This window comes from Sciurus vulgaris (genome assembly GCF_902686455.1).
Source record: "Sciurus vulgaris genome assembly, chromosome: 8".
NCBI classification, from domain to species: Eukaryota; Metazoa; Chordata; class Mammalia; order Rodentia; family Sciuridae; genus Sciurus; species Sciurus vulgaris.
Genome location: NC_136468.1, coordinates 153134784 through 153161784, shown reverse-complemented (window position 1 = coordinate 153161784; position 27001 = coordinate 153134784). Strand labels below are relative to the sequence as shown.

Genomic DNA, 27001 nt, shown 5'->3' with positions numbered 1-27001 from the left:
GTCGGGAGGGAGGACATTGAATGGCAGGTGCTGTCCGGCCCACGGAGGCTGCAGGGCTCCGCCCCCCGCTGCTCCCCACCGGTCCTACAGCAGTCTTCTTGGAGGGGTCTTCCTGCAGCCCTTGCCCTCCTCGCCCGGGCGCCAGACTCCCTCAGTGCACACTGCCGGCTCCACAGGACTTCCGGCTCAGCACACTCAGGTGCCCAGGCATGTGCACCTGAGTTTCTGGGAAAAGGAAACCTAGAGGCACCTGAGTGCGTGCAACCTGCCAGGGTGGAGGATCTGCCAGACACCTGTCAATTAGGAAGACCTGGCCAGTGGGCAGTGCTAGGGTTGGGGCTGGGCCAGACTGGCTAGGATCAGAGTAGGCTGGGCACAGAGATCAGTGGGACAGCTGAGAAAGGAAGCCTGTGGACGTGCCAGGGCGGGGGTTTGGGGCCACAGTGGGTGGGGTGTGGCAGTGCAGAGGGGCAGGGGACAAACAGAAGATCCAGAAGATGTCCTGCTGGTTGGGGACGTGAACAGCACGCAGTGCCCAGAGCCAGTGTCTGGTGGGATTTCCATGCAGCTTCGGCCTGGCTGGGACCACGGAGCAGCCCCACTACCCGGGCAAGACCACACAGGTGGGGCCACGCCTCCTGGAAGCCCAGCTCCAGGGACCAGGCAGGACTCCGGCCTCCAGCCACCTGCTGTCACCCCTGCTGCCTGGGAAGAAGCCGAGGCCATTATTCTTCTGGGTGAATGAGACCCAGATGGGCTGCAGTAGCAGAGGGAAGTGCTAACACCGTGATTCGGGTCTCCCTGAGCAGTCGCTGCATTCGATGAGAACACACTGCTCCCTGGCGCCCAGAGTCACCAAGCGGGCAGCACGAGGACTCCAGGCCAAGGCCGCTGGCAGCTCCCATGGTGCCCATCGGGTGCCTGTCTCCTCAGGCCAGGGTGGCAGGCAGCCCCGGCAGAGGGACTGGGAAGACCCCAGGAAGGACCAGGCTCTGGAAGCCCACGAGGTGACACGCTGGCGACCACAGCTAGTGCTGAGGCTCAGGTCAAGCAGCCGAGTGCCCCAGGCGAGGAGGGTCCCTCAGCACCTCGTGGAGCAGTGGGTGTGAGGGGAGACAGTGCACGAAAGTGGACTGGCGAAGAGCAGAGACATGTGTGCCCCAGGTGGACAAAGGGGCCAGGGCCTGCCCCACGGGGAGCAAGTGAGCGGCGAGGCAGCCACGGCGTCTCGCGTCCAGTCTGTGGTCAGGCCAGGCACAGCGGCGGGCTCTGCTCCACAGCCGACCTCTGTTGGGCTGAGCCCTCTGCAGACCCAGACGTTCCATGACTCCTGGCCCCAGCAGGTCCCAGAGTCCAGGGGCAGCAGAGGGGGCCCCAGCTGTGACTGTGTCCTATGTCCTCACGGAGGAAGAGAAGAAAGGGATGGTGGGCCAGGAGACCGGGGCTCCTGGGATGGTCAGCGAGCCCCCGGCAGAAGGACAGACCATTGCTCCCGCCAGCTGGGGCTGACCGCATGTCAGCGCCTTGCCCCGGAAGCCAGGCTGCACTGCTGGCAGGGACGTGTGTCCTGGTGAGGGCACACTCAAGGTGGCAGCAGCTCCCAGGCTCAGAGCCCCTGACAGCAGCCAGAATAGAGGAGGACCCTGCACCGCACCCCGCTGCTCGCAGTCTGCTTGCTGAGCACCTCTGCTGTCCGCAGGTCCTGTCCAGGGAGCAGGACCCCACCACGAAGGGAAGGAAACACCTGCTCTCAAGCAGTGTCCTTGCTGGAGGATGTCAGGAGCCAAGTACAGACCCAGGTGGGTCCAGTTGGAGACCACGGGCCGTTACCCTGGTCCTGCTGCAGCCGCCGGAAACTGCAGTTTAAACCACGGCCAGCACCACGACCTCAGCTTGAGCTGGCCTCTGTCCGCTGGCCCTGGCCTCTGTCCACTGGCCCCCGGTGAGGCTGGCCAGCCCAGGAAGAGCTGAACTGCAGCTCATGGCCCTGCAGCAGGCGCTCTGCTCAACCTCCTGGCCCCTGCCACCCAGCTGGGTGTTCCCATGGTGACGGCAGGGTGGCGAGCCGGGAAGGCCGGGCCTGCCAAGGTTCCTGGGAAAGGACCGGCTGCAGACAGGGGGCTGGCCCAGCACTGTCTCCCTTGGCTCCACACAGTCACCCTGTGAGGCAGGCGGGTCCTGCCATCCTGCTCAGCCACTTCCCGGGCTCTGTGTGGCCCTGGCCTGGGGACTGGTAGGGGACACGGTGGCCTGGCACCCTGCTCCTCCGCCACATCTTACTGGGGCTGCAGCTGCAGTGACGAGCTGCTGTCGTGGCTGGCTCCTGTGCAGAGACAGCAGCCCGCGTGCCGGTACACCCTCCGCTCTCGCTCATCCCTTCAGCCACTGACCCCTTGGTCCCCATGAGACCCCCACACCTCTCTTCCCCCTGCCTTTGCTGCCACGCAGGAGGGAAAACACAGGACCCTGGGCCTCTGAGCCGACTGAAGGCGGGAGGCCAGGCCAGCCTCCTCTGCGTCACCTGAGCTGCATTCACGCCCTGGCAGCCAGCACCACGAAGCTCCCCTGTAAGGGCACCTCATGGAGGGTCCCCAGGACAGGTGGAGTGCGGTGGCCTACGGGTGCACAGGGGGGGCAGGACAGAGGAAATGACTCCCTGGGGGAGGGGGCAGGGACGAGGGCCCCAGGGGCCCCCAGGATGCCGTGGAGCAGGTCACTCCCCTGTTCCAAGTGCCCGGCAGAGCCCCTGGGGGCCCCTCACTTTGGCGGCGGCGGGAGATGAGGGCGCCTTTTCCAGGGACTGAGCCTCGGTCCTTCATTTCCTCTTAGCCGCGGGCGAGCACTTTCTTTTCCACATCCCGGAACCACTGAGCTCGGAGGACAGTGGGTCTGCCCACCAGGCTGGTGTCTGCGGTGACGGCACCCCCATCCACCTATGTGGGCACCAGGCTTCACCCAGGCATGCCCAGGCATGGCTGGAGCAGAAGCTGCCTGGTGCCGGGAGCACGTGCTGAGCTCCCACACGCGCCATGTCTCACTCGGGGAGGATGAGGGGCTGCGGGGCCCTGCTCTGACTGCTCACCCTGTACTTCCTTTCCAGGAGCCCCTGACCCTACACCCTGACAGCCAGTCCCAGGCCAGCAGCCACCTTGGAAGAGGGGACAGCAGCCTTTCCAGGTCCCACAAGCATGCCTGGTAGATAGATGCCCTGGCATGAGGGACAAAGCCCCGCTGGCCACCCATGACCCTGGGGACTGCCACCACCCCAGCACGCCACCTCAAGACCGACTTCACTCCTGACTGAACCTGAGGTTTCTGGACGCATTGCCCACCACACGAGCTCTGTGCACTACGTGGTCCTGAGGACCCTTCAAACAGCCCGGGATGTCGCGTGGGACACGTCTGTTCCAAGACTTATGAACTTGGTTCTGACCCGTCTCACTGGCATCTCAGGGAGGCCCTGGCCCGGCAGGTCCGCCAGTGTGCGGGGGGCCCAGGGAGCCTCGGTGGGCTGCAGCGGCCCCTGGTGGCTGTGGGAGCTCAGGACGCCAGCCCTCCCAGCCTGCAGGTCCCACAAACAAGCCCCCAGGAGGGGCAACCCTGCGGCCTCAGCAAGTGGAGGACGGTCCTGACCAGTGGGCGCGGAGTGCCACAAGGTGCAGGGCAGAGGACTGCGGCCGAGCATGGTGTCGGTGCCTGAATGACGGACGAAGGGAAGGGGCCGCAGCAGGTGCAGCTGGCCTCAAGGCCCCGGGGAGGGACCGCAGAGCGTGCGTGTCTCGGTGGCAGGTCACACGGGGGCAGGGCCACCTCCGTCTCACCAGTCCCCCCAAAGCCCCTGCAGGACCCACAGAGCCCTTGGGCCAGTCCTGCCCCGAGAGTAGCTCCCTAGAGAAATCCAACCAGGAAGGTGAACGGGAAGCCTCCGCACCCTCTGCGGAAGTCCGTGGGCCCAGCCATGGGCCTCTCTCCTGCACTGGCCAATCCCCCGAAGCCCCACACCTCAGCGCTGCTGCTTCTCCTGCCCTTCACTAGATTTTCTTTCTCTTTTGCTCCCTCCCTTCCTCCCCTCAGTTCCTCTTCTCGTTCATGCAGTGCTGGAGACCCAACCCCAGGGCTTTGTGCACGCTAAGCTGTGACGCCTGTCATCTCAGCAGCCTGGGAGGCTGAGGCAGGAGGATCGCAAGTTCAAAGCCAGCCTCAGCAATGGTGAGACCCTGCCTCAAAATAAAATGCAAAAAAGGGCTGTAGCTCATTGGTGAAGTGCTCCTGGGTTCAATCCCCGGTACCCAGAACAACAACAAAAAACTCTGACATTGACCTGCCGCCCGACCCTTTTAACTTTTTGTTTTTATGACAGGGTCTCACTAAATTGCTCAGGGACTTGCTAAGTTGCTGAGGCTGGTCTTGAACTTGGATCCTCCTGCCTCAGCCTCCTGGGTTACTGGGATCTCAGGCATGTGCCACCGTACCTGGCGTGAAAATTGGATTTTCTTTAAAGGAATCTTGGGGCCCCATCCTCAATGGACAACCGGCTCAGCTGGCATGACGGGACCTGGTACACAAGAATGTCAACTTCCAGCCGCCTGGAGGGACAGACTAGACGGGACTCTGCTGTGTGCCTGCAACCCTGGTAGTTCCCAGAACAAAAGCACCCTCTGAGCCAAGTGCAGTGGTCAGGCCTATGATCCCAACAGCTCAGGAAGCTGAGAGAAGAGGATGGCAAGCTCCAGGCCAGCTTGGGCAACTCAGTGAGGCCCTGTCTCAAAGTAAAAAATAAAAACTGCTTGGGATGTGGTTCAGTGATAGAGAATCCCTGGGTTCAATCATCAGGACCCCCCCCCCCCAAAAAAAAAACACCAAAACCAGAGGAGACACTGCCCGCAGACGTGTGCATACACAATCCCCTCCCACTCGGACCAGGACAGAGGGAAACCACTGGTTGTGCCTGGGTCTAACGGCAGTGGGAAGCACGCGTACCTGCCACCATGTGGGGTGAACCCAGCACACCTGTGCTACCATCTGCCTGGAGGCCCCCTCAGCACCCCAACCAGGCAGCAGAGAAAGCAGAAAACCCCCAGGCCACCCCTTCCCGCCTGGCAGGGCTGAGGGTCCCTCCCCAAGGCTCACACCGCCTGGACTCAATCTCCTACAGAATATTTATTTGGGGTGGGGGCAGGGTGGCAGCCAGGGTCAACTAAGCGTGAAGAACTGGGCGCAGAGGTCATCCCGCCGGCCCAGCAGGCCCTGTGCTGGGATAAACTCCAGTGGCACTGGCTCAGGCCCCTTCTTCTTCAGGTCCTGCTCAAAGACCTGTAAGGAACAGACATCATCCTGAGCTCCTGCCTGGTGGTCCCTGGGCCCCCCGCTCCCATCGACCCTCCTCACCTCATAGGCAGTGAGTTCCAGGAGCGGCGCGATGCTGACCTCTGGGACAGACAGCGCCTGGTTGATGACGCTGGCGGCTTTGGACACCTCCGGGTGGTAATGCCGCTGGAGAGTCTAGGAAGGGCATGTGGCCTGTCACCGTGGGCTTCAGCAGCAGGACAGCAGCCTGCCATGCGCCCAGCCTACGTGCTCCCAACCTGCGGCCACCATGGGCCCAATCCTAGGTGGGCAGGAGAGCCGAGAGATCAAGTCCAGAGCCACGAGCAAGGGTGGACCCAATGCTCTCATGGCACAGTCCTCATCGGGGACAGAGTGGCAGCCTGAGGGGACTCGGTTCCCAAGAGTCTAGGCCCCAGCCCCTCACCTGCAGCTCCCAGAGGCAGCTCTCCAGGGCTCGGCTCTGCGCTGGGTCCTCCTCCTCAGGGTCGTAGGGATCACTGTCCAGCTCTAGGAAGGAGATCCAGGACTCAAGGCTGTCCAGGCTGTCTGGGGCCGTGGGCACTGGGAAGGTCCTCCCCCATAGCCCAGCCGAGGCTGCCCGGCTTGCACTCACCAGGGCCTTGCGGGCGGTGCACCAGCACACGGCAGGCAGGGTGCCTGCGCAGCAGGTTGCAGATGAAGGGCAGGACCATGAGCAGAGCCTCCGGAGGAGCCGTCAGGGCCAGGCGGGACAGGCGCTTGGCGAAGGCGGCTACCAGGTACGCAGGGAGGTGGCTGGGCGGGGAGACAGCATGAGACGCCACGGCCCCAGGGTCGGCCACTCACCCACCCCCGCCGGCCCCAGACTGCAGGGCCAGAGCGGTGTGGCACCAGGCTGCCCTGGGGCCGAGCCAGGGCTCCTCAACACTCACGAGGAGGACAGGAAGAGGTCCGCCAAGTGGAAGAAGCGGGCCCGGTACTTGACGTGGAAGATAGAGGGGTCCAGGAGGCCGTAGAGCTTCCGGTAGAAGTCGGGGTGTTCCCTGGGGGAGCACGGCCACACAGGAGTGGGCCAGGGCTCCAGGAACCACCATCTCAGCCTCCTCCATCCCTGGGCAGGCCCAGGGGCTCCCTCCACTGTCCTGACCCTTACGGGGAGGCAACGTCAGCAAGGAGGTGGGTCAGGCCTGGAGGCAAGGGGAAGGCCTGACCCCCAGGCTGCCACTCACAAGTTGTGCTTATGAATCAGGATAAAGAGTCCGTTCAAGGCCAAAAGGCTGATGGCGCCCCCTACAAAAAGACACACAGGTGAAGGCGTCACCCAGCGGGGTGCTGCTCCCAGGCAGCTGTCCACCCCACTGTCCTGGCCTGCAGCAGGAATCCAGCAGAACTGGAGGCCACCCACCCTCTGGTCACTGCCTGAGGCCACATGCAGGGATGAGTCAGGAGTGCTGGGCCTTCACCATGGCCAGCATGCATGGCATTAGCCTGCACCTGCCACCCACTGCCAGGCAGGGCCGCTCACCCACATCGCAGGCACTGGTGAGGAAGTCAATCATGAGGGTGGGCTGGGCCAGGTGCGGGAGGATGGAATCATGCATCACCAGGAGCACCTTCTTGTAGAGGCTGAGGGGCAGCTGGGGCAGCGAGGTGAGTCAGGCGTGGTCAGCCCACCCCCACCAGGATGAGGGCCCCCCACCCCACCAGGCCTTACCTTGTGCTTGAGGAAGCTGAGCCACATGGTCTGAAACACCTTCCTATGCTCCTGCAATGGGATGTGGCTGCACCGCACCCTCCTACCTGCACCCAGCCCGCAGCCAGCCCCCCACCCTCTTCTTGCCCGTGTTCGGTCGAGAACTTCCCACACCCTTGAACTTGAGAACCCCAGGATGGCCCTCACAGCACCAGGTCTCAGACCTGCTGGGGAGGGAGTTTTAACAAGAGGAGGGTGAGCACATCTGCACACATGAAGAACTGAAAGGCTCGAGCCCTAAAGCCAGCCACAGGGTGACAGACAGAGACGGCCCAGGGAACGGTGCGAGGCACACGTGCACTGCCTGCAGCCACAGGGTGACAGACAGAGACGGCCCAGGGAGCAGTACGAGGCACACGTGCACTGCCTGCAGCCAGTAGTTCTGCCAGGGAAGACTGCCCACACCTCCAAAGCATCTTACCCTCAGGTGAGTGACCTTCCACTTGTCCAACAGCTCTGTGAAGAGGGCAAGGCCCGAGTCACTCAATATGCAGGTGGGAAGCCCTGTTCTGCTGCCCCTCCCACCCTGATACAGGCCCTGGTGCCCACTCCAGCGTCCCTGGATGCTCACCTACATGCTTCACGTAGAAGGTGGACAGGTCTTGCTCCTGGAGAGGCAGGCTCACAGCACACAGCAGAGTGAAGGCATTGTTCCAGAAGGTGAGGGGCGGCTGCAGAGGTCTGGCCTGAGCACTGGTGTGCCACATCCACCCCTCACTAACCTCCAGGGTCCTAGGACACGGGTTGGTCATACCCAGCCGCTCACCTCAGGCTGCTGGTTGGTGACCTGAGCCACGGCGTCTGAGGCAGCCTGCATTGTGTGGTAGCGAACGTCATCGAACTCCAGATATTCCCGGAACTGAGAGAGGAGCAGGCTCTGGTCATCTGTAGGGGAGAGCAGTCCTCCTACCACTACCTGGGGGAAAGGGGCAGGGTGAGCACCTCTCCTTCCAGCCCAGGCCCAGCAGCACCAGACAGGGTGCTTCAGCCTCCCCAAGCCCCATGCCACACCAGACTCCTCGCCACAGCCAAGGGACACCCAAGAGTCTCACCAGGTCCCCAGCGCAGGACGAGGCAGGAATATCACACTTCCCATCCCACAGCCACCTGCTCAGGTATCCTGCTCTGGAGCCCTTGGGCCCATGAGCTCCTCACCCTGAAGAGCGTGCGGGGGAACAGGTAGTGGCCTTCCCACTTGGGCTGCTCCAGGGGGTGTGCTCCTTCCAGCTGCACAAACTTCATGAGTGTTCCAAGGGCCAACTCCTGGGAAGCATGGGGACCGGAGCTCACACCAGCCCAGGAGGAGCCCCCCCATAATCAAGCCCAGGCTTCTAGGAGGTACGAGGGAAAGGTGACCCTGACGTGTCTTGCTCTGCCCGTTGCCAGCCACAGTTCTGCACCTCCACGTCCCACCCCCAAGACAGGCGACATGACTTCGTCGTGATAAGTAGGTACAGAGCTCCTGGGGAGATCTGGCCCAGGGGCACACAGGGGCCAGGTCTGCGTCCTGGCATCTGGTCAGGAGGATACCACTGTAAACCTCACAGCCTAAGGGCAAACTTAAGGACGAGAGCCCAGATACAGAGCTGGGCCCAGCTCTAAAATCAGAATTACAAACTCAACACCCTTGGGGCCAGGCAAGGGCACTGTGGAACAGGCACCTGTGAGGTGACAAAAAAAGACAGGACTGCATCTGGTTAGAAAGTAGCCTCACCAAGACACCCGGAAAGAGACCTCTACACCCACAGCCCAGGACCCCTGCTTCATGGAGAGCCTGAAAGGTGGGGGTTGTAGGGGACAAACATAGAATGCAAACGTCAAGCAGCCTCACCTTGACCTGAAAGGTGGGGTGGACCAAGAGTTCCCCCAGGCGATTGCAGCAGCTGCAATAGCGGTGTCTCATCCATACCTTGTATTTGCGCATGGCTCCCTGGGACCCTGCAGGGAGCATTAGGGTGTCCCACTGCAGGCCAGCCCCAGCCCCAGCCTCCCATGCCCTCTAGCACTGCAAGTGGAAAGACACTAGGCCCCCCAGACCCAAGCAGGACCAGCCACACTCTGATGCCTGCGTACAGAGGGAGAAGGTCCCCCTTGGCACTACCCCGACCAAGACCCCGGGGGCAGGACCCTTTCTCCTCACTCGACCCCAAATGTAGCTGCCCCAAATACTGGGACTCGCAGCCCCAACTGCAACAGATGCCTGGCATCCGGCAACAAGCTGAGCGGGGGTAGGAGTCACACCCCGTCCTGTCCAGTCAGGCCCTGCCACAGGCATCCTTCCCCCAGCAACTCCCAAGAGACTCCCACAGCGGCCCGGGGCCTCTCCAGGGCAACCGCACGCCCTGCGACAGGCTGGGGGCCGCCCCGTGTGGACGACGCCTCCCTCCGACCCACGCGGAGCCGAGGCCTGGCCCTCACCTGCCATGACCATGTCCTCGGAGGGCAGCTGGCCCACAAACAGCTCCCCGCGCTCCAGCAAGGCCCCGAAGAGTCGACTGCACGCGCGGACTGCTTCCTGGATCTCCTCCTGGTCCTCCGACTGCGGGGAGGTGGGCAGGGCGGGCCCAGCCCGGGTCAGCGGCGCCGCCCGGCCCCGGCCCCGGCCCCGGCCCCGGCCCCGGCCCCGGCCCCGGCCCCGGCCCCGGCCCCGGCCCGCGCCGCCCCGCAGCGCCCGCCACCTGCAGCGCGGCCAGGACGTCGAACACGGCGTTGGCCTCGCCGCGGCTGCACAGCACCGCCTGCACCAGGCGACCCAGAGCTCGGCGGGGGTCGCGGGCTCGCCCGCGCTCGGTCCCTCCGGCCTCCGCCTCCATCTCCACGCCGTGCGCTCCGCGCGAGGGACGGGTGCCGGCGCGGCGCGCGTGTGACGCCACCCGGCGCGCCCGTGACGTCCTGCCGGCGCGCCCGCGGCGCCCTCGTGGCGTCACCGCCTCGCGCCGACAGGGCAGCGGTCCGGGCCATGGCGCTGTTCCACGTCGCGCGGTACCCGGGCCCCGAGGCGGCGGAGGCCGGGCCGGGCGGCCGGGCCCGCGCGCTGCTCGAGCGCCTGCAAAGCCGGGCCCGCGAGCGGCAGCGGCGGCAGCAGCGGGAACCTGCGCCCTCCGAGGCGGACACGCGGTCCGGGGAGGCAGCGGGCAGGCGGCGGCGGCGGCCCCGGCGGAGGCGGCGGGCGAGCGGGAGTCCGGACGCGCGGATGGCGAAGCGGCACAGAGCGCTCGGTGAGGACGCGGACGCGGAGGACGACGCAGGTGCGCCGGCGGGGACGCGGGGCGGCGGCGGGCCTCCCTCCCGGGGCGGCGGCGGGGCTGACCTGGGGTGTGCCACGCAGGGACCAGCGAGGCGGCGGCGGCGAAGCGCAGTGCGCGCACCGAGGCCCGGACGGCCCCGGACAGCCAGTCTCGGGAGCGGGAGTCTGGGGGCCCGAGCTCCGGCCCGCTGCTGGGGGGCTTCTCGAGGAGGAAGACCCCGAAGGTGAGCGGTGGCGGCGGAGGACGGCGGTCTCGCCAGCGGCTTAGAGTTTGGCGAGCCGCGAGCCCGGTGGCCCCGTCTTAGCCGGGAGGCGTTGGTGAGAGGGTAGATGGGGACGTGGCAGAGCTGGGCGTGCGCTTGGCGGGCCGGAGGTGAGGGCCCGCGCTGGCCCTTACGCGAGGCGGCGTGGTGCTGGCCCCGGGGCCCATGGGCGCAGCAGCGTGTGGGCCCCGGTGTCTGCTGGACCCCATCTACTGTGTGAAGGCAGCGTGGGGCGCGGCTGGTGGCGTTTGGGGAGGAGCGGAGGCTGGTCAGAAGGTTCCTCGCTCCTGTCTGCTCTGCTCCCCAGTCCAGAGGGCTCTGGAAAATTCTGCTCCTTGCAGGTCCAGCCTTTCCTGCCAGCATGGCTGGCTGAGCCAAGCTGTGTCAGGAAGAACGTCACCGAGGATCTTGTTCCCATCGAGGACATCCCTGAGGTGCATCCTGACCTGCAGAAGCAGCTGCGTGCACACGGCATCTCGGCCTACTTTCCAGGTGCCCTAGCCTGGGTGGGCAGGCAGGGGTCCTGAGCACGCTTCGGAGTACCTCACCTGTGAGAGCCAGTGGTTCCTCTCGGCCCTGGGGCTGTCTTCGAGCAGAGGTCCTCTGGGGCAGTTAACTTGATGCATTCCCTGTCCAGTTCAGGCAGCTGTGATTCCTGCCCTCCTGGAGAGTGTGTCCACTGGGTTTCTGGTGGGCAGAGGTGGCTACCAACCCAGTGACCTCTGCATTTCTGCCCCGACGGGCAGTGGGAAGACATTGGCCTTTGTCATTCCTGTGGTGCAGGTGGGTGTTGGGATCCCTCCCTCTCCGGTTGGGTGGATGGCAGGGAGCTGGCCCTGCTGAGGCAGCTGCCCTCCCTGCAGGCCCTGCTGCACCGCGTGGTCTGCCAGGTCCGTGCGCTGGTCATGTTGCCCACCAAGGAGCTGGCTCAGCAGGTATGTAGACCCCACCCCTACAAGCCTACGCCCCCCCCCCCCCCCCCCAATAAACTGCCAGAGTCCTTGGCATCACCCTGGAGGGCCAACTCCTGCCCAAGCCAACGGCAGACCTCTCCTGTAGGTGAGTAAGGTGTTCAACGTCTACACAGACGCCACGCCTCTGCGGGTCGCCCTGGTCACTGGACAGAAGTCGCTGGCCAAAGAGCAGGAGAGTCTTGTCCAGAAGACGTAGGTTCTGCAGGTGGTAGGCTCTTTGGGGTCTCCCACTCTGCCCACTGGTGTCTGTTGTTGGGTGGGGTCAGTGCTTGCTGTCAGAAGACTCTAGAAGGCACTTCTTTTGGTTGAGCCATTCTTATTTATAGAACAGATGGCTACCGCTGCCTAGCTGACATTGTCGTGGCCACGCCTGGCCGCCTGGTGGACCACATTGACCAGACCCCAGGATTCAGCCTCCAGCAGCTCCGCTTTTTGGTAGGTGCCTGCTGAGAGGCCTGGGATCCACGTTGAGGGTGGACCTGGCAAGGAGTCTCTGCCAGCCAGTGTGTTTTTTGCCTGCAGGTAGTTGACGAGGCTGACCGCATGATAGACAGCATGCACCAGTCCTGGCTGCCACGGGTGGTGGCCGCAGTCTTCCATAGTAAGGGTCCTACAGACCCCTGTGCCCTGCTCCAGAGAAGGCAGCCCCAGATTGTGACCGCTGCCAGGTACTCTGTCACGCTGGGGCTGACCCTTTTCTTCCACCCTCACGCACTGCTTTGAGTGGCGAGGGAAGGCCATGTGAGCCCCGGTGGTGTTCCTATTGTGCACTGGGGCCTGTGAGGAGCCTGTCCTGCTGATACCGCCTTCTTTCCAGCACCTGCTGTCCCCAGATGCCTCTCCAGAAGCTGCTGTTCTCAGCCACCCTGACCCAGAACCCTGAGAAGTTGCAGCAGCTTGGCCTCTACCAGCCCCGGCTCTTCTCCACAGGGCCGATGCACAAGGGCCCTCAAGACAGGGGTGTGGAGGCAAACGAGGACTCAGGGGGGAAGTACACCTTCCCTGTGGGGCTCACGGTAAGTGAGCGGGGCAGGAGGGGCAGGGGTGCTGGCCCAGAGCCCCTGCCCATTGCTGCCGTCTTCCACAGCACCACTACGTGCCCTGCAGCCTCAGCTGCAAGCCGCTTGCTGTCCTGCACCTGGTCCTTGGGATGCGCGTCTCCAGGGCCCTCTGCTTCACCAACTCCCGAAAGCACGCTCACAGGTGAGCAGGCCTGGGCGGGTACAGCTGAGGCATGCTGGGGCTCCGGCTCCAGCCCCTCGGCTGTAGCTTCCTCTCTGCACAGGCTTTTCCTGCTGGTGCAAGCTTTTGGGGGTGTGAACGTGGCCGAGTTCTCCTCTTGCCTTGGGCCTGGCCAGAGGAAGAAAATCTTGAAGCACTTTGAACAGGGCAAGATCCAGCTGTGAGTACGTGGTACAGCCTTGTGAGTCGGGGTGCTTGCTCCAGCTGTCACCCTGGGCCTGCTGAAGGAGATGCTTTCTGGAAACTGGGCTCTTACACCCCTAAGGTCTGCAGTGCATTTCCAAAAAGGCCTGGGGTTTCTCTCCAGCACAGTGGGCATGGGTGTAGGTATCCCTGCTTCTGCTAGACTGGGTCCCAGGCCGCGTGTTCCTGTGGCTGCTGTGCAGGACCCAAGGCTGTGTGCTTTCAGCCTCCTCAGCACGGATGCCACCGCCCGCGGCATTGATGTGCAGGACGTGGAGCTGGTGATCAACTACGACGCCCCCCAGTACCTGAGGACCTACGTGCACCGGTGAGGGCTAGCAGCAGTGGCCACTCGGGCTTCGGGGCTTGTGACCTCCTGGGCATCGTGTGTGGGACGGGTTGGGGGTGACCAGGGAGAAGCCCTCTTCCCATCTTGCATCTGTGTGGCTTTAGGGTGGGGAGGACAGCTCGAGCTGGGAGAAGCGGACAGGCCTTCACGCTGCTCCTCAAGGTCCAGGTGAGACTGCACGTGTCTGTGGCACACTGGGGAGGCTGCTGCTGCCCAGGCTACTGGACTGGTCAAGACCCTCCCACGAGACTCCTTCCCTCCAGGAGAAGCGGTTCCTCCGGATGCTGGTAGAAGCCGGGGCACCTGAGCTAGCACGGCACGAGATCCCCAGTGAGCTGCTGCAGCCAATGGTCCCTCGGTACGAGGAGGCCTTGTCCCAGCTAGAGAAGAGGGTCAAGGTGAGTTCGGCTGGGCCAGGGAGGACGGTCTTGCAAGTGGAGCCTGTTGTAGAGCAGTCCCCGGGTGGAGAGCTGGGGAGGCGGGGCAGGACCCGTGGCCCCGGAGCTCCTGGCTCCTCCAGGGGCTGGGAGTGCTCTTGGCCCTCTCTCCTCCTGCAGGAGGAGCAGAAGCAGAAGGCGACCTAGGCTGCCGGAGTGGCTCTGCCCCCTCACTGGCTTCCTGTGGGCACAGGTCGGGACCCCCAGGGCTGCTGAAGCAGCAGTGGTGCAGCGGCCCCTCCCCCAGGCACGGCGTCACGTCTGAGCCGGGCAGCCTGGACCTCGGGCCCGAGGCCGTGCAGTACATTCTGGGGCAAGCTGGTCTCAAGCCCTGGTGGTGCTGACGGCACCTGCAGCTGCTTGGCTGAGGGCTGGGGTCGCCTTGGCCCTGCCAGATGTGCCTCTGATGCCAGGGTCCTACCTCCTGGGGAGACACCACCTGGCCTGAGGCAGATCCACAGCAGGGCATCCCAGGAGTGGACAGGAAGAGACCTGGAAGTACTCGCCTCTTTATAAAAAGCCTTCCCTTGGAAGTTTAAATAAATTTTTTAAAGGACAGATGTGAACTGGTTCTTGTAGAGGAACCAATGCCGGGAGATGAGTGACTGCTGTGCCCTGCAGCCCGGATGGCTCCCTGGGAGCGCCACGCCCTCTGCCTGGCACTCAGCCGAGCCCTGGCAGCTTGGGAAGGGTGCTGCCCTCCTCTGGCCCCAGGCCCTCTGGGTGTGGACCACCCCCAGCCCCGTCCTCCCAGGGACTGTGCTCTTCCTGTGCAGGCAAGTGCTGTTCCTGTGGCCTCGAAATCCCCCTTTCCATAACCATCCAGGAAATTCCTGTCACCTGACTCCGCTGACACAGCATGTCCACGCTTCGTACCTTCCTTGGCCAACACCTTCGCTACGCTTCCTAATGCTGACCACCAGGACTCCCGAGTCCCTTGGGGCCAGACATTGGCTTTCCACTTCCAGTAGGTGATTAGAAAAAGCAAATGAATAGCTGGTGTGTGGTGGCTCACACCTGTGAGCCCAGCTGTTCAGAAGGCTGAGGCAGGAGGATGACAAGTTCAAGGCCATTCAGGGCAATTTAGTGAGGCTGTCTTAAAAGGTCTGGGGTGTAGCTCATGGTAGAGCCCTGGGTTCAATCCTCAGTAGTGGGGCGGGAGGTCCTTTCCAGGGGGCCTTGCTTCCTGGGGAAGACCAGACGACCCACACCAGCAGTGGTAGGCCAGTTCACGGTGGCGCCTGCAAACTGGCTTCTCACCTGCCTGCCGCCCCTTCTTACCTTCTGCTCTCTACCCTATGGCTTTCTCAGCTGATGGGTGTGGTCAGGTGGCTCCCAGAAGCAGCTCTGAGGTGGCAGTACCCAGTCCCTGGCACGGGGCACCTTCTCAGATCTGTGCTCAGAAAGTTTCCCCAGCCACCCAAGTACAAGGGCAGCAGAGGCAGCCAAACCCAGGAGGGAAGGGGCAGTTGGTGGTGGCCGCATGTCGCAGGGTAGAGGCTGGCTGCTAAGGTCGTGTGACCTGACCTTGCAGGAGCCACAACGTGCCGCAGGGCTGGCTGAGGCCCTGGTGGCCCCAGCCCCACCCAACGCACAGCTCAGCCTAGGTCATGGGAGCAGGACCTGCAGGGCCAGGCCAGGCCGGGCACCAGCAGCCTCCACAGAACTCGGCCTTTCCCTTGAGGACCATGATAAGGAATTGGATCACTGGAGCACTACCAGATGTCCCGCTAGGTCCTCAGCCACCTGGAGGAGGGCAGAGAGGCCTGGGGAGGAGTTGCAAGCCCACAACCCGTGGCTGGTGAGATGTGGAGCCACACAGGTGCTCAGGCAGGGGACAGGGCCCCAGCCTCCCAAGACCAGCTGGATAGCTGGGTTGCCCCTGGCCCATGGGTTCCCAGTGCACAGTCTGCCCTTTCCCATGGGGGAGGGTGTGCCCTGGAAGCCAGGTGCTTCCTATGGCAGAGGACAGGTCCCAGCTGCCCCTTGCTTCAGCCTGCTGTTTACTAAAACGTGAGCTTTTGGAAGTCCAAAAGCAACAGGAGAGAAAGAAGCTGCCTGGCTACGGCACATCAGCAAGGCCCTGAGTGCAAGTCCCCCGCTGCCTGGAAGGCACAAGTCCCTATGCAGGCGCCGTGTCTCAGGAGGACCTGGCGCATTCTGGTGCCCACGGCCAGCATCGGGCATCACCCGTGACTGCCAACGCTGGTCTGTGAGAAACGAACGCGAGGCTCTAAGGCAGCTGCTTTATTATGCCTTCTGCCTGGCAGGACGCCAGTGCCCTTGGAGCCCCTGCTCTGCAAGCACAGACGCTCGTGTTCACAGAGTATGTACAGCTTCGTCTGGGTCCTGAATCAAACACGGGCCTGACGCCTGCAGCGAGGGAAGCCGCCTGCCAGACCAGCCGGGCGGGTGTGGAACAGAGACTCCTGGCCACGTTGGAACACCTGTCTCTCATTTCCAGTGCAACTGGGTCCGTTGTCCACGGGCCAGTGAGAGCCTGGCGGTTTGGCTGCTGGCTGTAGGTTCCATATTCTGAATTCTCTGGAGCACGACTGGGAAGGAGGCCGAGGCAGAACGTCCCGAGGGGACAGACCACAGCAGGGCACGGGGCGCGGCACCGCCGGTGCACACCAAGGGCCATGCGGCCGGTGGAGCAGCCAACATCACAAGTAAAACCACCTCTGTCGACATGTTGGTCAGGCTCACTGGAGAGCAGAGGCTCACGCAGGCAGGAGTCCACGCCACCCTGCCAGGTCAGGCCTGCTCTCTGGACAGCCTGGTGGGAAGTCTCCACGCTCCCCCTGGGGTCTCAGATGGGCACAGCACTATGCTCAGCGGTCAGGTCTGAAGAGGTCACAGCACAGGAGGAGGGACAAGGAATGCCAGCATGGCCAGACCTAGTCCTGCAGAGTCAGGGGTGAGGGTAGGGAGCACATGCAGGCCACGAGGGCGCACGGCTGGACACACACGCCAGGCCCACGCCGGGCTAGCTGACGACACGTGGTCTTGATGCTGCTGATGAGCAGAAACACCAAGCCCCCCGTTTTTCTGGCACGTGGTTCTGACTTCCAGTTTTCTCATCGGCGCCCACAAGTCAGCCCCCGGGTGGGCCTGGCCACACAGTGCCAGGCTCCTGCCCGCAGGCCCACGCTGGCAGCACACAGCCAGCACAGGCCACCGTGGGGTCAGGCGTCTGATACGGGCAGACCCAAGCACAGCGGAGGGAGTCCTGGGCCTGTGCCTCCTGCTGCTGCAGCACCAGGCGAGGACCCGCCTGCCCCAGGCCCTGAGCTGCCCCTGCCTGCCAGATGCCTTCCCTGTGGGGCAAGGGCCTCTCCAGAGCCTGGCGGAGCTCAGCAAGCTTGTCCGCCAGACGGACACCTGAAGATGACAAGGGAGCCTGGAAGCATGGACAGGGCACTCAGAGGATGGGATGCTCCAGACTGAGAGCAGGCCAGGCCTGTAGCAAGAGGTCTGTGGCCACTTCACCAGCGGGCCCACAGCAGAGTGCTGCAAAGGTGCCCGGAGCTGTCGGGCACACGAGCTCTGTCCACAGCGGGCGCTGTCAGAGCCCCTTCGGATGAGGGCAGGCTGGGGGCCACACTGCCACTCCCAGTGGAAACCGGGTCACAGGTCACCGCCTGCTCCTGTCCTGGTACTGAAACGGGCAGTAGTGCCAGGCCTTCCCTTCCAGAGTCAACCCAATCCCACTCACTAGGGGAGGTCGGAGCATGGACTTGAGAGCCCTCCGTCCCGAGGACCAAGTTAGGCAGGAGAGCCAGGCCACGGCGGCCACGCTGCAACGCCCCACAGGCTGACTCACAGGGTGTGCGAGGCACTAGACACCAGCGACCACGCCAGGTGGCTCTCAAACAAGTACTATGCTCTGTGGGACACCAAAGGTAAAGCCACCCAGGAAACCACCGCCACACTCCTCAGCCAGTCCCAGGGCAGAGGGGTGCTGGGGGGGACGCCCCAGCATAGGCGCGTGGGGCCCGGCTCCTGCGGTGAGGCGTCCTGAGCACTTCCCGGGCACCGTGGCTTCGTGGGCGACTGCTGGCAGGCTACTGGCAGGGCGGCTTGGTGGGTGTCTTCAGTCGCACGGCCGGGACCCTCATCTGCAGCTTGGGCTGCTGGCTCGGGCTGTCCGAGCTGGCTGGCACTTGTGCCGGGCTTGGGCCGCCTGGGGTCTGGAGCGGGGCCGAGGCTGTGGTCACCACCTGCTGCTGCATGAGCTTCTGCTGCACCACCTGGGCCGTGGCGGTCACTGCAGGGATCATCTGCACCTGCTGCCCCGCTGCTGTGGCCTGAGTGAGCGTCACCGTCTGCGGAGAGGCCTGTGCCGAGAGTCAGAGAGAGACGTCAGCAAAGAGCACGTCACCGGAGTGTCGGCTGGGCTCCCAGGCAAGCAGCTGCTCCTCACGGCACGGCGACCCAGCCTCTGGAGGACGGGCAAGGGCTGGGCCTGGCTGCGGCTGGTTCCACGCTCTACTGTTTCTTGAAACCCACATGCGAGCGTGGCTTGAACCACACAGAAGTGAAACACTGCTTTACACTGAGCACGTCTGCCCTGCGGCACACACTTCAGAGAGAGAGCAGAGGACAGCCTGAGGACCACGTCAGCCAGGAGGCCAGGACGTCCTCAGACCCCTCTTGTGGGACCAACGAGCCCAGGTCCTGAGCACTGTGTGGCCATGCTGCCTGGGGATGCCCTGTGCAGCTTCCTCGTCAGGAAGCTTGTGGGAGCCCTGGACACCTGAGCCCGGTCCTACCTGCTGGGAGGCAGAGGCGACCTGCTGGATGCTGGCCACAGGTGCTTGCTGCTGCACAACTTGAGGGAGTTTCGCAACCTTTGACAAAGCAAAAGAGCCAATGGAATTCGGAACAACAAATGCACGGACACCTCCTCCCTTTCCTTCTGCCATTTTCTGTCCTGGGGGTTGAAGCCAGTGCTCTACCACTGAGCAGAGCTGAGTCGCTGAGGCTGATCTTGAACTTGCCACCCTCCTGCCTTGGCGCCCTAGTCCCTGGGACTGCAGGCAGCACCACAGCACCTGGCTCCTTCTCAGTTCTTATGCGACCACTGAGAGAAGACACAAGACGCTATTCCCAGGCACGCTCCTGGGACGCTACCCAAGAGACACAGCCAGGAGCCCAGCAGAGGTGAGAGACCACCTTCACCCAGGCCACAAAGAGACCTCACAAACAAACTTCAAAGAGAGTTAACAAGGAAAAAAATCATAGTTCGTGGTGAAGCCTGAAAACAGGGAGCCATGGACACCAGGCAGACTTGGGATTTCTGACCATAAACAACGATCAAAGTGAAACTTTGAGGGCCTAAGAGCAGATCAGACCTAACCAAAATACAAAGCGTGTCAGTGGGCAGAATAGAAGACATCACTCAGGACGCAGGGAAGCCGGGACAGGCAGGTGCTCGCTGGGTGACTGGAGGACATGGCAGTGTGGGCTGGGGAACAGAGGTGTGGGAAGCTGCAGACACCGAGGGACGTGGCTGTGACTCAGGGAGGCCAGGCGGCCCGTCAGGGATGGGGTGGTGTGCACACCACACCCCAGGCAGCTGCCCAACAGCAGGCAGGGAACAGCACGGCGAGCGTGCTGGTAAGATGAGCGTCAGTGGAGTTCTTCCCCGAGCTAGCGGCCTTCTGGGACCAGGGAAGCAGGCACTTCAACACTGAAGGGAGTTCCCAAGTGCCTTCAGGCAGGAGAGCGGACAGGATAGGTCACACGCGGCAGTCCCAGGCCGGTGCCCAGGGAGCACAGGGTGCGACCCTGGCCAGCCCGCACCTGCAGGCACCTGTGCCTGCAGGACTCCCGGGTGATCACCTCACCAGCTTGGGACTTTCAAACTAGTAGAGGGGCAAGAAGAGAAAGGCCCGAGGGCGGAGCAAGAAGGACACGTTTACTTTTTGAAGATGAGATTTAATATAATTTCACTCACTCAGCCGTAACTCTGTAATTCATAATGAATATCACATCGCTTCTTCCTCCATCTCTCTCTCTCTCTCACACACACACTCGCACACTCACTCTCTCCCTTGCTTCTTTCTCTGTGTTTTTTAATTCTTTGAAATATCTTTGGTAATAGTGACCTCACAAAAAGGTGAGAAGAACTCCACTGCTTTCTTTTTTGAAAGAGTATTTGTAGAATGGGGTATTCTATAAGTGTGCACTAAGTTCATTACATTTATTGTGAAATTTAAAAAAAAAGAAAAGATAAAAAGGACACGGACACCCCAGCACCAGGACCTTCCTCAGGTGAGACCCCAACAGCGGCAGCACCACCTCCAGCTGCAGCATCAGAGGAAGATGAGAATGGCTATGAGCAGAAGCCGGGAAAATTCTAACCAAAGACGCGGCCCGACCAGTGTCGGTCAGACCTCTCCACGGAACTGCCCGGGGCAGCCAGGGCCCAGAGTCGGGAGCTGGCAGCTGGCGCACCCCAGCAGCTGGAGAGCCCGGAGTGTGAAGGAGGCACCCAGGAGCATGATGAGAGCCCAGGGCGAAAGGAGCAGGAAGTGGCAGCAAAGCAGGAAAGAAAAGAATTCTTCTTCAAGTAACAAAAATGATTAAAAATCAAAAACCTGGCTGTGGACCAGGCTCCTGGAGCAGCAGGACAGCACTCCTGCCGCCACCAGGCCAGCGTCCTCGCCCACAGCAGGGCCAGAGAACAGGGCAGGAGGCCTCAGGTGCTTCGTTTGCAGGGAAGGAGGGGCAACAAGCAGCAGCAAAGGCCCACAGACACGCACAGGGAGACTCCAGCAAGGTGGCAGGGGTGCAGCAGGCTCTGCACCAAAGCACAGGGGGCACCGCGGGTCAGCCCACAGCTCCAAGGCAACGCGCTGAGAGACCGCGCCCTCCCCGCTGAACCTGAAGACATCCGCTCTCGCCCGTAGGGTCAGTGGGACTCTGCCACAGCTGCAGCAGTGGCTGGGCTGCCCAAGGCCATGGCGGAGGGGCACAGCTCCCCGAACAGCCAAGGCATGGTGCCCTGTGCCTTCAGGTGCACGGCAGGTCAGGGGGCAGCACAGGCCCTTCCACAGGCAGCCCTAAAACCACAGGCTGTTCCTTTCTTCTGTGTCACATGTAAAAAGAGGATTAAAGATCAAACCCAGAGAGCAGAACCACAAAGCTGAGGACAGAGGCCACAAAGAGGGTTCCGTGTCCTCTGGGCAGGGTCCCCAGTGCTGGCCAGAAAGGCAGAGCCTGGGGACCTGAACAGAGATGCTGTGCCAGGAGAGGCCATGCAGCCACGAACCGTGGACCAACAACCAGAATGCAAGACAAAACCTGCAGCAAACAACAGGCCTCGTGGGGGAGACCCCACTGCCAACTGAGGGGCAAGAGACGGCAGGGCTGACGCCAGGAGGTGCCACCGCCCAGGCCAGCCTGCAGGTGCAGGGACCCCAGAGACTCCTCTAGCACAGCCAGGCCCTGCACTGCCCCAGCAACCCCAGGGCAGACGCACTGGCTCAGCTGGCAGGGCCCAAGCCCCCTTGCCCGCCACACCCTCCGTGCCCTGCTCACCTGGATCTGGGTCTGCACCTGCTGAGTCCCAGCCAGCTTCTGGGCCTGGGAGATGGGCGTGGTCAGAAACTGGGTCTTAAGGGCTGGCTGGGCAGCATAGGCGACCTTCTGCTGTGGGCCCTGAGTGGCGATCTGCTGTGCAGTCAGCTGGAGAGAACAGACAACCGTGCATCAGACCGTGAGCGGCATGGCGGTGGGCACATGCCCTACTCAAACCCTGCCGTGGCCCTCACTGGAGGACTGCAGGCCTTCACAGCATGCTCCCAGATGAACCCCACAGTGCCACCACCCCTGCTTCCTGCAGTCTCTGGACTAAGAGGGAGGTCTGCCCTCACATGCAGCCAGGCTGGGAGACACCTGCCAATCTCCGCAGCACCTGTGTGTGAATGCTCCTGTGCAGGGGACTGAACTTGACCAGTTTCTCAAAGCTAATTCGAAGAACCTGGCAGACTGACACCCAGAAAGCATTTAGTACAAGAGGTGACAAGCCTGCACGCCCAGTATGGCACACTAATCCTGACTAAGACAACGAAAGCGCCACTCAGGAGGCACATCCTGTGGTCTGCAATCTGCAGTGGCTGCTGAGCATCAGCCCAGACCTGCCTCTCTGTGGCGGGAGCCAGGTCTGAGACTGCACACCAGCCACCAGGCCTCCCAGTGAGCCTGGGAGCCCAGGGAGGCTACCTCTGCCGACTGCACGGCCAACCTGCTGCAGGACTAGAAGGTGGTTCTGAGCACCATACCATGCCCTTCTCCAAGCTGTCCCCCAGGAGACAGGACACCACATGAAGGTGAGACAAGCAACTGGCCTCAATCCCAGGGCACATGCTTCCCTGCATGACAGCTGTGCCTGGTGCTCCAGGGGAAGACACCTGTCCAGCCCTGGTGGGCAAGTAAACTGGCCAGTCACCTGGGTCCCTGCAGGCCCTAACCACTTCCTGTAAGCCCCTTCTTCCTGACTTTGTGCTCCGAGGATAGCTCTGCCTTGTTTTCTGTCCCACTGCCTGACAGGGTGACCAGCCTCCATCTCTAGGAGGCTTGTGAACGAACACAGGGGCCAGCAGATCTGGGCATTCTCGAACCAGGAGATTTCAACCAGGAGTTCCAAAGGAGCAGCCTCCCTGCCTTAAAGGCTCAAACGGACCATGATTTATGCGTATATGTATGGCCTCCAACATATCCCCCTTCTCTGTGTTTTAAATGCAAGTGGTGGGCAGTTACTCGGGGTTCCTGAACCTTAGATCTGAGGGTTCGATAACCTATTATCACGATACAAAAAAGAATCAGTAGCAAACACGTCATTCCAAAAGTATACCATGCAGAATATTTCAACATATTTGCAGGATTAAAGCCATTTAATTCATGAAGTATTTGACCAGCTAGAGATGCAGGGTCCATGAGCTTGATCCTGCTTTTCTGAATATACTGGATGTCATGACGTGACTCCATACGGTTCAAGCTACTATGATTGTTGTACCAAATGCCCATTAGATAATTTTTAATTTTTCCCAATCCTACTGGGAAGTCTGATATTTGGCTGCAGTAACACAGACATTTAAGCTTCTGTTCACACTTGAGAGGGGAAGCTCCTTACCAACACGTTGACAGTAGCTTCTAAGTCACTTAGTCTCGATCTTTTTATCAACACTCACCTAATTGTACAGGGCTTTGGAAGTATTTTGAGTCAAACTATTGAGAAAATGAGCTGAGTCAGATCACACCTCTTACGAGTTACATGATGTGCATCACCTCTTCTCCTTACTTACATTCCCAGTAATCAAAGCAAAGAGGACTGACTCCAGGTGCACAGGCCATGGCAGGACCCCCTGCTGTTCCTGTCCAATGGGTTAAGTATGGGGCCATATGTGAGATGGAGGAAATCTGAGGCAGTAGTTAAACGCCAGAGATCTGCTTGAATGTCATCCTCCCCAAAAGTTAGAATATTACCAACAAAACCTCCAGGGGTCATAGCATCATGACAGAATGGGCTATGCCTAAAAGAACACATAAAAACACACAGGACCCAAATTATCATCAAATGAGAAATAACTGCTAGACGCCCAAATGTGAATCATTGATCTTTCTAGTATAACATCAATCAGTTTGCTGGCCTCTGATTTGGTCTTCATTACACGGTTACTAGTAGTACAAAATAATGGCCAGTCTGAATCACATGGAGCTTCAAAAAATTGGAATGATTGTATATCTAATCTTGTTTTTATATTCTGAAAATAGTTCTAGATAACACACCTATTTTTCTAGCTTCTTAGATCTTCTGCCATATTAAAAATTCAAATTAAACAAGGTTGTCTGCAAGTTCTTTTCAAGAAGTAAAAGGAAACGCGTCTAGCGGGTCTTCTGGGGAAGGTGACACTCTGATGTAACGTCTTTTGTCAATTTTTGAAGATCAATCCAAAACATCCACCACTTTTAGAGATTTTATGTTGCATTGGCAAGACATCTGCACATTCCATCCACTTAGGAAAGGTGCCAAATTCTACTGCAGGACAATTAGGGCAGTAAGATATTGGCAGCTATTCCATGGAAATGACTGCCTTGTTATGAGAAAGTCCCATTCTAGTAACTGTCTGGACTTCCAAGGGCCAGTGTGATTGGCTGGCCTAGGTACTCCCTATGCTATCTTTTCCTCAAAAGTTACCTTACACAGCCAGCATATTTATCATGGGACCAGCTTATGGGTAGGTTCCCTCTGTAGCCAGTATAATAAAATCCAGCAGCATCAATAAGTGTAATCTATTTATCTGTAAACTCTTCCATCATGTGAGTACTGTTAGTAAATACTGGGATGGATCCTGCAGTCCACATTGCTGGGCGCACTAAAGGTGGATCTGGGAGACGGGTCCAGTGGGTCTCTCATGGAATCTGCTTGCCTGGCAGCTCACCAAGGCCAGCATGGCTGTGAACACGGTGGCTGGGGTCTTACTACCTCCCTGTTGGACTATCTGGTCAGCTGAAGTGCAAGGCTCTTCAGTCGTCTCCATGAGGACAGGCTGGTTCCCTGGAAACACACAAGAGAGCCTCTACTCTATGTTATGACTGAATCTGGTTCATTCTGTTGCTCCATGTGTCGCTGAGCAGCGGTGAGACTTTTAGTATCACAATTTAAACAAAATTTTAAAAAAGTAATTTTGTGAGATTTAGTGGGTTTATGTAGGATTCTGCTCTCCCTTTTTTATTATTTAAAATTGTATAGCATCATTTGCCTTAAATTGTAGACAATAGCCTAGCACTGTATTTAAACTGTAAGAAGTAACTTAATAAATATTTTTATTTGGCCAGGAAAACTAGCAAAAGTTACCTGTTGTGCAGGTGAGGATTGTTAAAGTCAATGTCACTGAGTTGAAGAAGACATTTAGGAAGGCCTAGTTCTTACCAGATGTGTGATCTGATTTAGTCTCTAGTAGTGGGCTGAGCAACAGAATCATACAATGGGGTGAGTGAGGACAGGAAGTCAGTGTTACAGCTTGCTCGTCTTACAGCTGATGGCCTTATCTTGCTAAGTTGTCACATTAGAACGGGTACTTGTGTAAGGCATGAACAAACACGGTTGTAAGGTCTGCAAGGAAAATACAATATAAAACTAACAAGCCTACAAACATTTAATTTTTGTAGTAGCTATAAGTTAAGAAATATAATTTTGTGTAATTTTAAATCTTTAGTTTTATATATAGTATTTTTAAATTTATTTTAAGAATATAGCAATTTGCACAACAAAAATTTATCTTTTGAACTTAACTTTAAATGAACTTGAATGATTACCTTAACTTGGAAAGAGATGAGAGGCAGAGTCTCAACTTAAGAGAGGTGGCTCTATAAAGGGCACAGAAGGTATAAATAGGCACCTTTTAAAATAAGAAACCCATGGGCTGCAGTTGTGGCTCAGTGGTAGAGTGCTTGCCTGGCATGTGTGAGGCCCTGGGTTCGATACTCAGTACCACATGTAAATAAAATAAAAGATCCATTGACAATTAAAAAAAAAAAAAGAAAAGAAAAAAGAAATACGTATATTCAGTGAGCACAGGAAAAAATTCTTCCACTTATTAATCATAAAAAAAGTGAAATAAAACAATGAGTAGTTTTTTCCCTACCAAATTAGGAAAAATTTCCACTATCATCAAATCACTATAGGGAATTAGTACTTTCAAATATTGCTGGGTAGAATGCAAATTGGTAGTATCTTTCAGGACAGCAATATAATAAGTTATTGAAAAAGTCTTAGAATTTTATATGCCATTGATGTAGCAATCACATTTTAAGGAATTTATGTTAAAATGATTTTTATGTATAGAGATACAGCTGTATGAATATTCTTAAGAACTCTGTTTTTAAGGTAGCAAAAATAATTTAAATGTCCAACAGAGGGTTTTGGATAAATGAACCAAATGATTAAAAATAAAACCTGCATTAAAAATAATATTACAAAAGAATATTAATTATGTGTGATTTAAAATAACTTTACAAATTTCACAAGTGATATTGATATAATTTTATATTTATAAAATATGTATATCTATAAGTATATGCATAGAAAACAGTGTAGGTTATGTGCTAAATGTTACTAGTAGTTATCCATGGATAGTAGAATTTTAAGATTCTTATGTGTACTTCTTAACTTAGCTTTTAACCCCCTCTTGAGGGAAGGTGTCAAAACATTTTCATATCTCACATTGCTAACTATTTTTTTTTTTTTTTGGCAGTGCTGGGAATTTTGCTAACTCTTAAAAAAGCTAGTGTCTCTTTCAGAAATATAGTTAAGTTTACTTCTCAGTGTAGAGAGTAACATGAAATTTTATAACATTTATTTAAGTATGAAATATTAAATGACAATTAAATTTCCAATTAATGTTATTATTATATAAGTTTGAAGAGATCACTGTTGTAGGAAACTTTAGTTTGGAGAACATCTGCTTTGTAAAATGTCCTTTTAAATCTTATACTTTAAATAGACATATTTGGGAAACAAAATTGATATATAATAAGTTAGTAATAATTATCATGATTACATTGGTGTTTTTATATTAATCAAGTTTAGCTTTTAAAGAAAAATTTGAAATCTGGAATATAAGGTGGTACTTTAAAACAACAGCTATTGTTTAACCAAAATTGTATAAACCTTAATTCCTGAAAATTAGCTTTTCTAACTAATAAAACTCAACAGACATAAGAAATTATTCTATTGAAATAAAAGTAGATTAATGTTTTAAGTACTTATTTTCTTTCTTTTATCCTTTAGTTAGAAGGCCCAATTAATCTTATGTACATTTGCAAATAGGCCTCATGTCAGAAACTCAGCAAGATTTAAAGAGTAAAAAGCTTTGAATAACTTTAGCTGACTGTGTTAATTATATATAACCAATTTAATTACATGTAAATCTTTTGAAAATTATTTTGCACAAATTTCATTTTAATTTACTTAGACATGTATAGTCTTTTACTTTACCAGATAAAAAATTTCTTAAAACTCTTACACACAAATCAAACCTGATAAAAACTGGACTCCCAGCACCTTGGTTCTCAGTGAGAACACACAGAAAGAGGGATTTTAGACCTTCTTTACACTAAACAAATTACAGACACATCTAATGTTTACATATATTTTAGTTGAGTATCTAATTTTTAAATTTAGATTATATTTTAGTATTCTGACTTTATAAAATAAATATCTCCTTTAATAAAG

At 58.0% G+C, this 27001-nt stretch overlaps 3 protein-coding genes across 6 annotated transcripts in view; 1 reads left to right on the top strand and 2 right to left on the bottom strand.

The window, feature by feature from the left end:
- Positions 1 to 5147: 5147 nt before the first annotated feature.
- On the bottom strand, positions 5148 to 9941 carry NOC4L (nucleolar complex associated 4 homolog). 4 transcript variants are annotated; one of them, XM_079151609.1, is made up of 15 exons: positions 9739 to 9940; positions 9479 to 9599; positions 8892 to 8998; positions 8216 to 8323; positions 7827 to 7976; positions 7632 to 7731; positions 7482 to 7516; positions 7022 to 7072; positions 6833 to 6944; positions 6537 to 6597; positions 6240 to 6350; positions 5942 to 6102; positions 5753 to 5835; positions 5389 to 5502; positions 5148 to 5313 (listed from the first exon to the last, which is right to left on the bottom strand). In XM_079151609.1, the coding sequence occupies exons 1-15, from the start codon at positions 9871 to 9873 to the stop codon at positions 5194 to 5196; spliced, it is 1569 nt and encodes a 522-aa protein (XP_079007735.1). In that variant the 5' UTR covers positions 9874 to 9940; the 3' UTR covers positions 5148 to 5193. The 4 variants fall into 4 exon arrangements, with proteins under 4 accessions (XP_079007735.1, XP_079007733.1, XP_079007734.1 ...); XM_079151607.1 differs by having other exon boundaries at positions 6240 to 6455; positions 7632 to 7746; positions 9739 to 9874; XM_079151608.1 differs by having other exon boundaries at positions 6240 to 6455; positions 9739 to 9874.
- A 78-nt stretch (positions 9942 to 10019) lies between these two features.
- Positions 10020 to 13978, top strand: DDX51 (DEAD-box helicase 51; the record flags this gene model as incomplete). The annotated part of the gene is given in 16 exon segments (XM_079151603.1): positions 10020 to 10368; positions 10371 to 10531; positions 10912 to 11062; positions 11208 to 11353; positions 11434 to 11505; positions 11630 to 11736; positions 11871 to 11984; positions 11986 to 12032; positions 12035 to 12212; positions 12362 to 12560; positions 12632 to 12747; positions 12830 to 12946; positions 13196 to 13297; positions 13423 to 13486; positions 13582 to 13716; positions 13876 to 13978. Coding segments are annotated over 16 exon segments (2085 nt in total). The 3' UTR covers positions 13903 to 13978.
- Positions 13979 to 17795: 3817 nt separating this feature from the next.
- EP400 (E1A binding protein p400) overlaps positions 17796 to 27001 on the bottom strand; it is a 94955-nt gene continuing 85749 nt past the window's right edge. The window contains exons 53-55 of the mRNA XM_079151611.1: positions 21304 to 21450; positions 18531 to 18608; positions 17796 to 18095 (exon numbers count right to left, since the gene is read on the bottom strand). Of these exons, the coding sequence (XP_079007737.1) occupies positions 17823 to 18095; positions 18531 to 18608; positions 21304 to 21450 (498 nt within the window). The 3' untranslated portion in view covers positions 17796 to 17822. The remainder of the gene's footprint in view (positions 18096 to 18530; positions 18609 to 21303; positions 21451 to 27001) is intronic.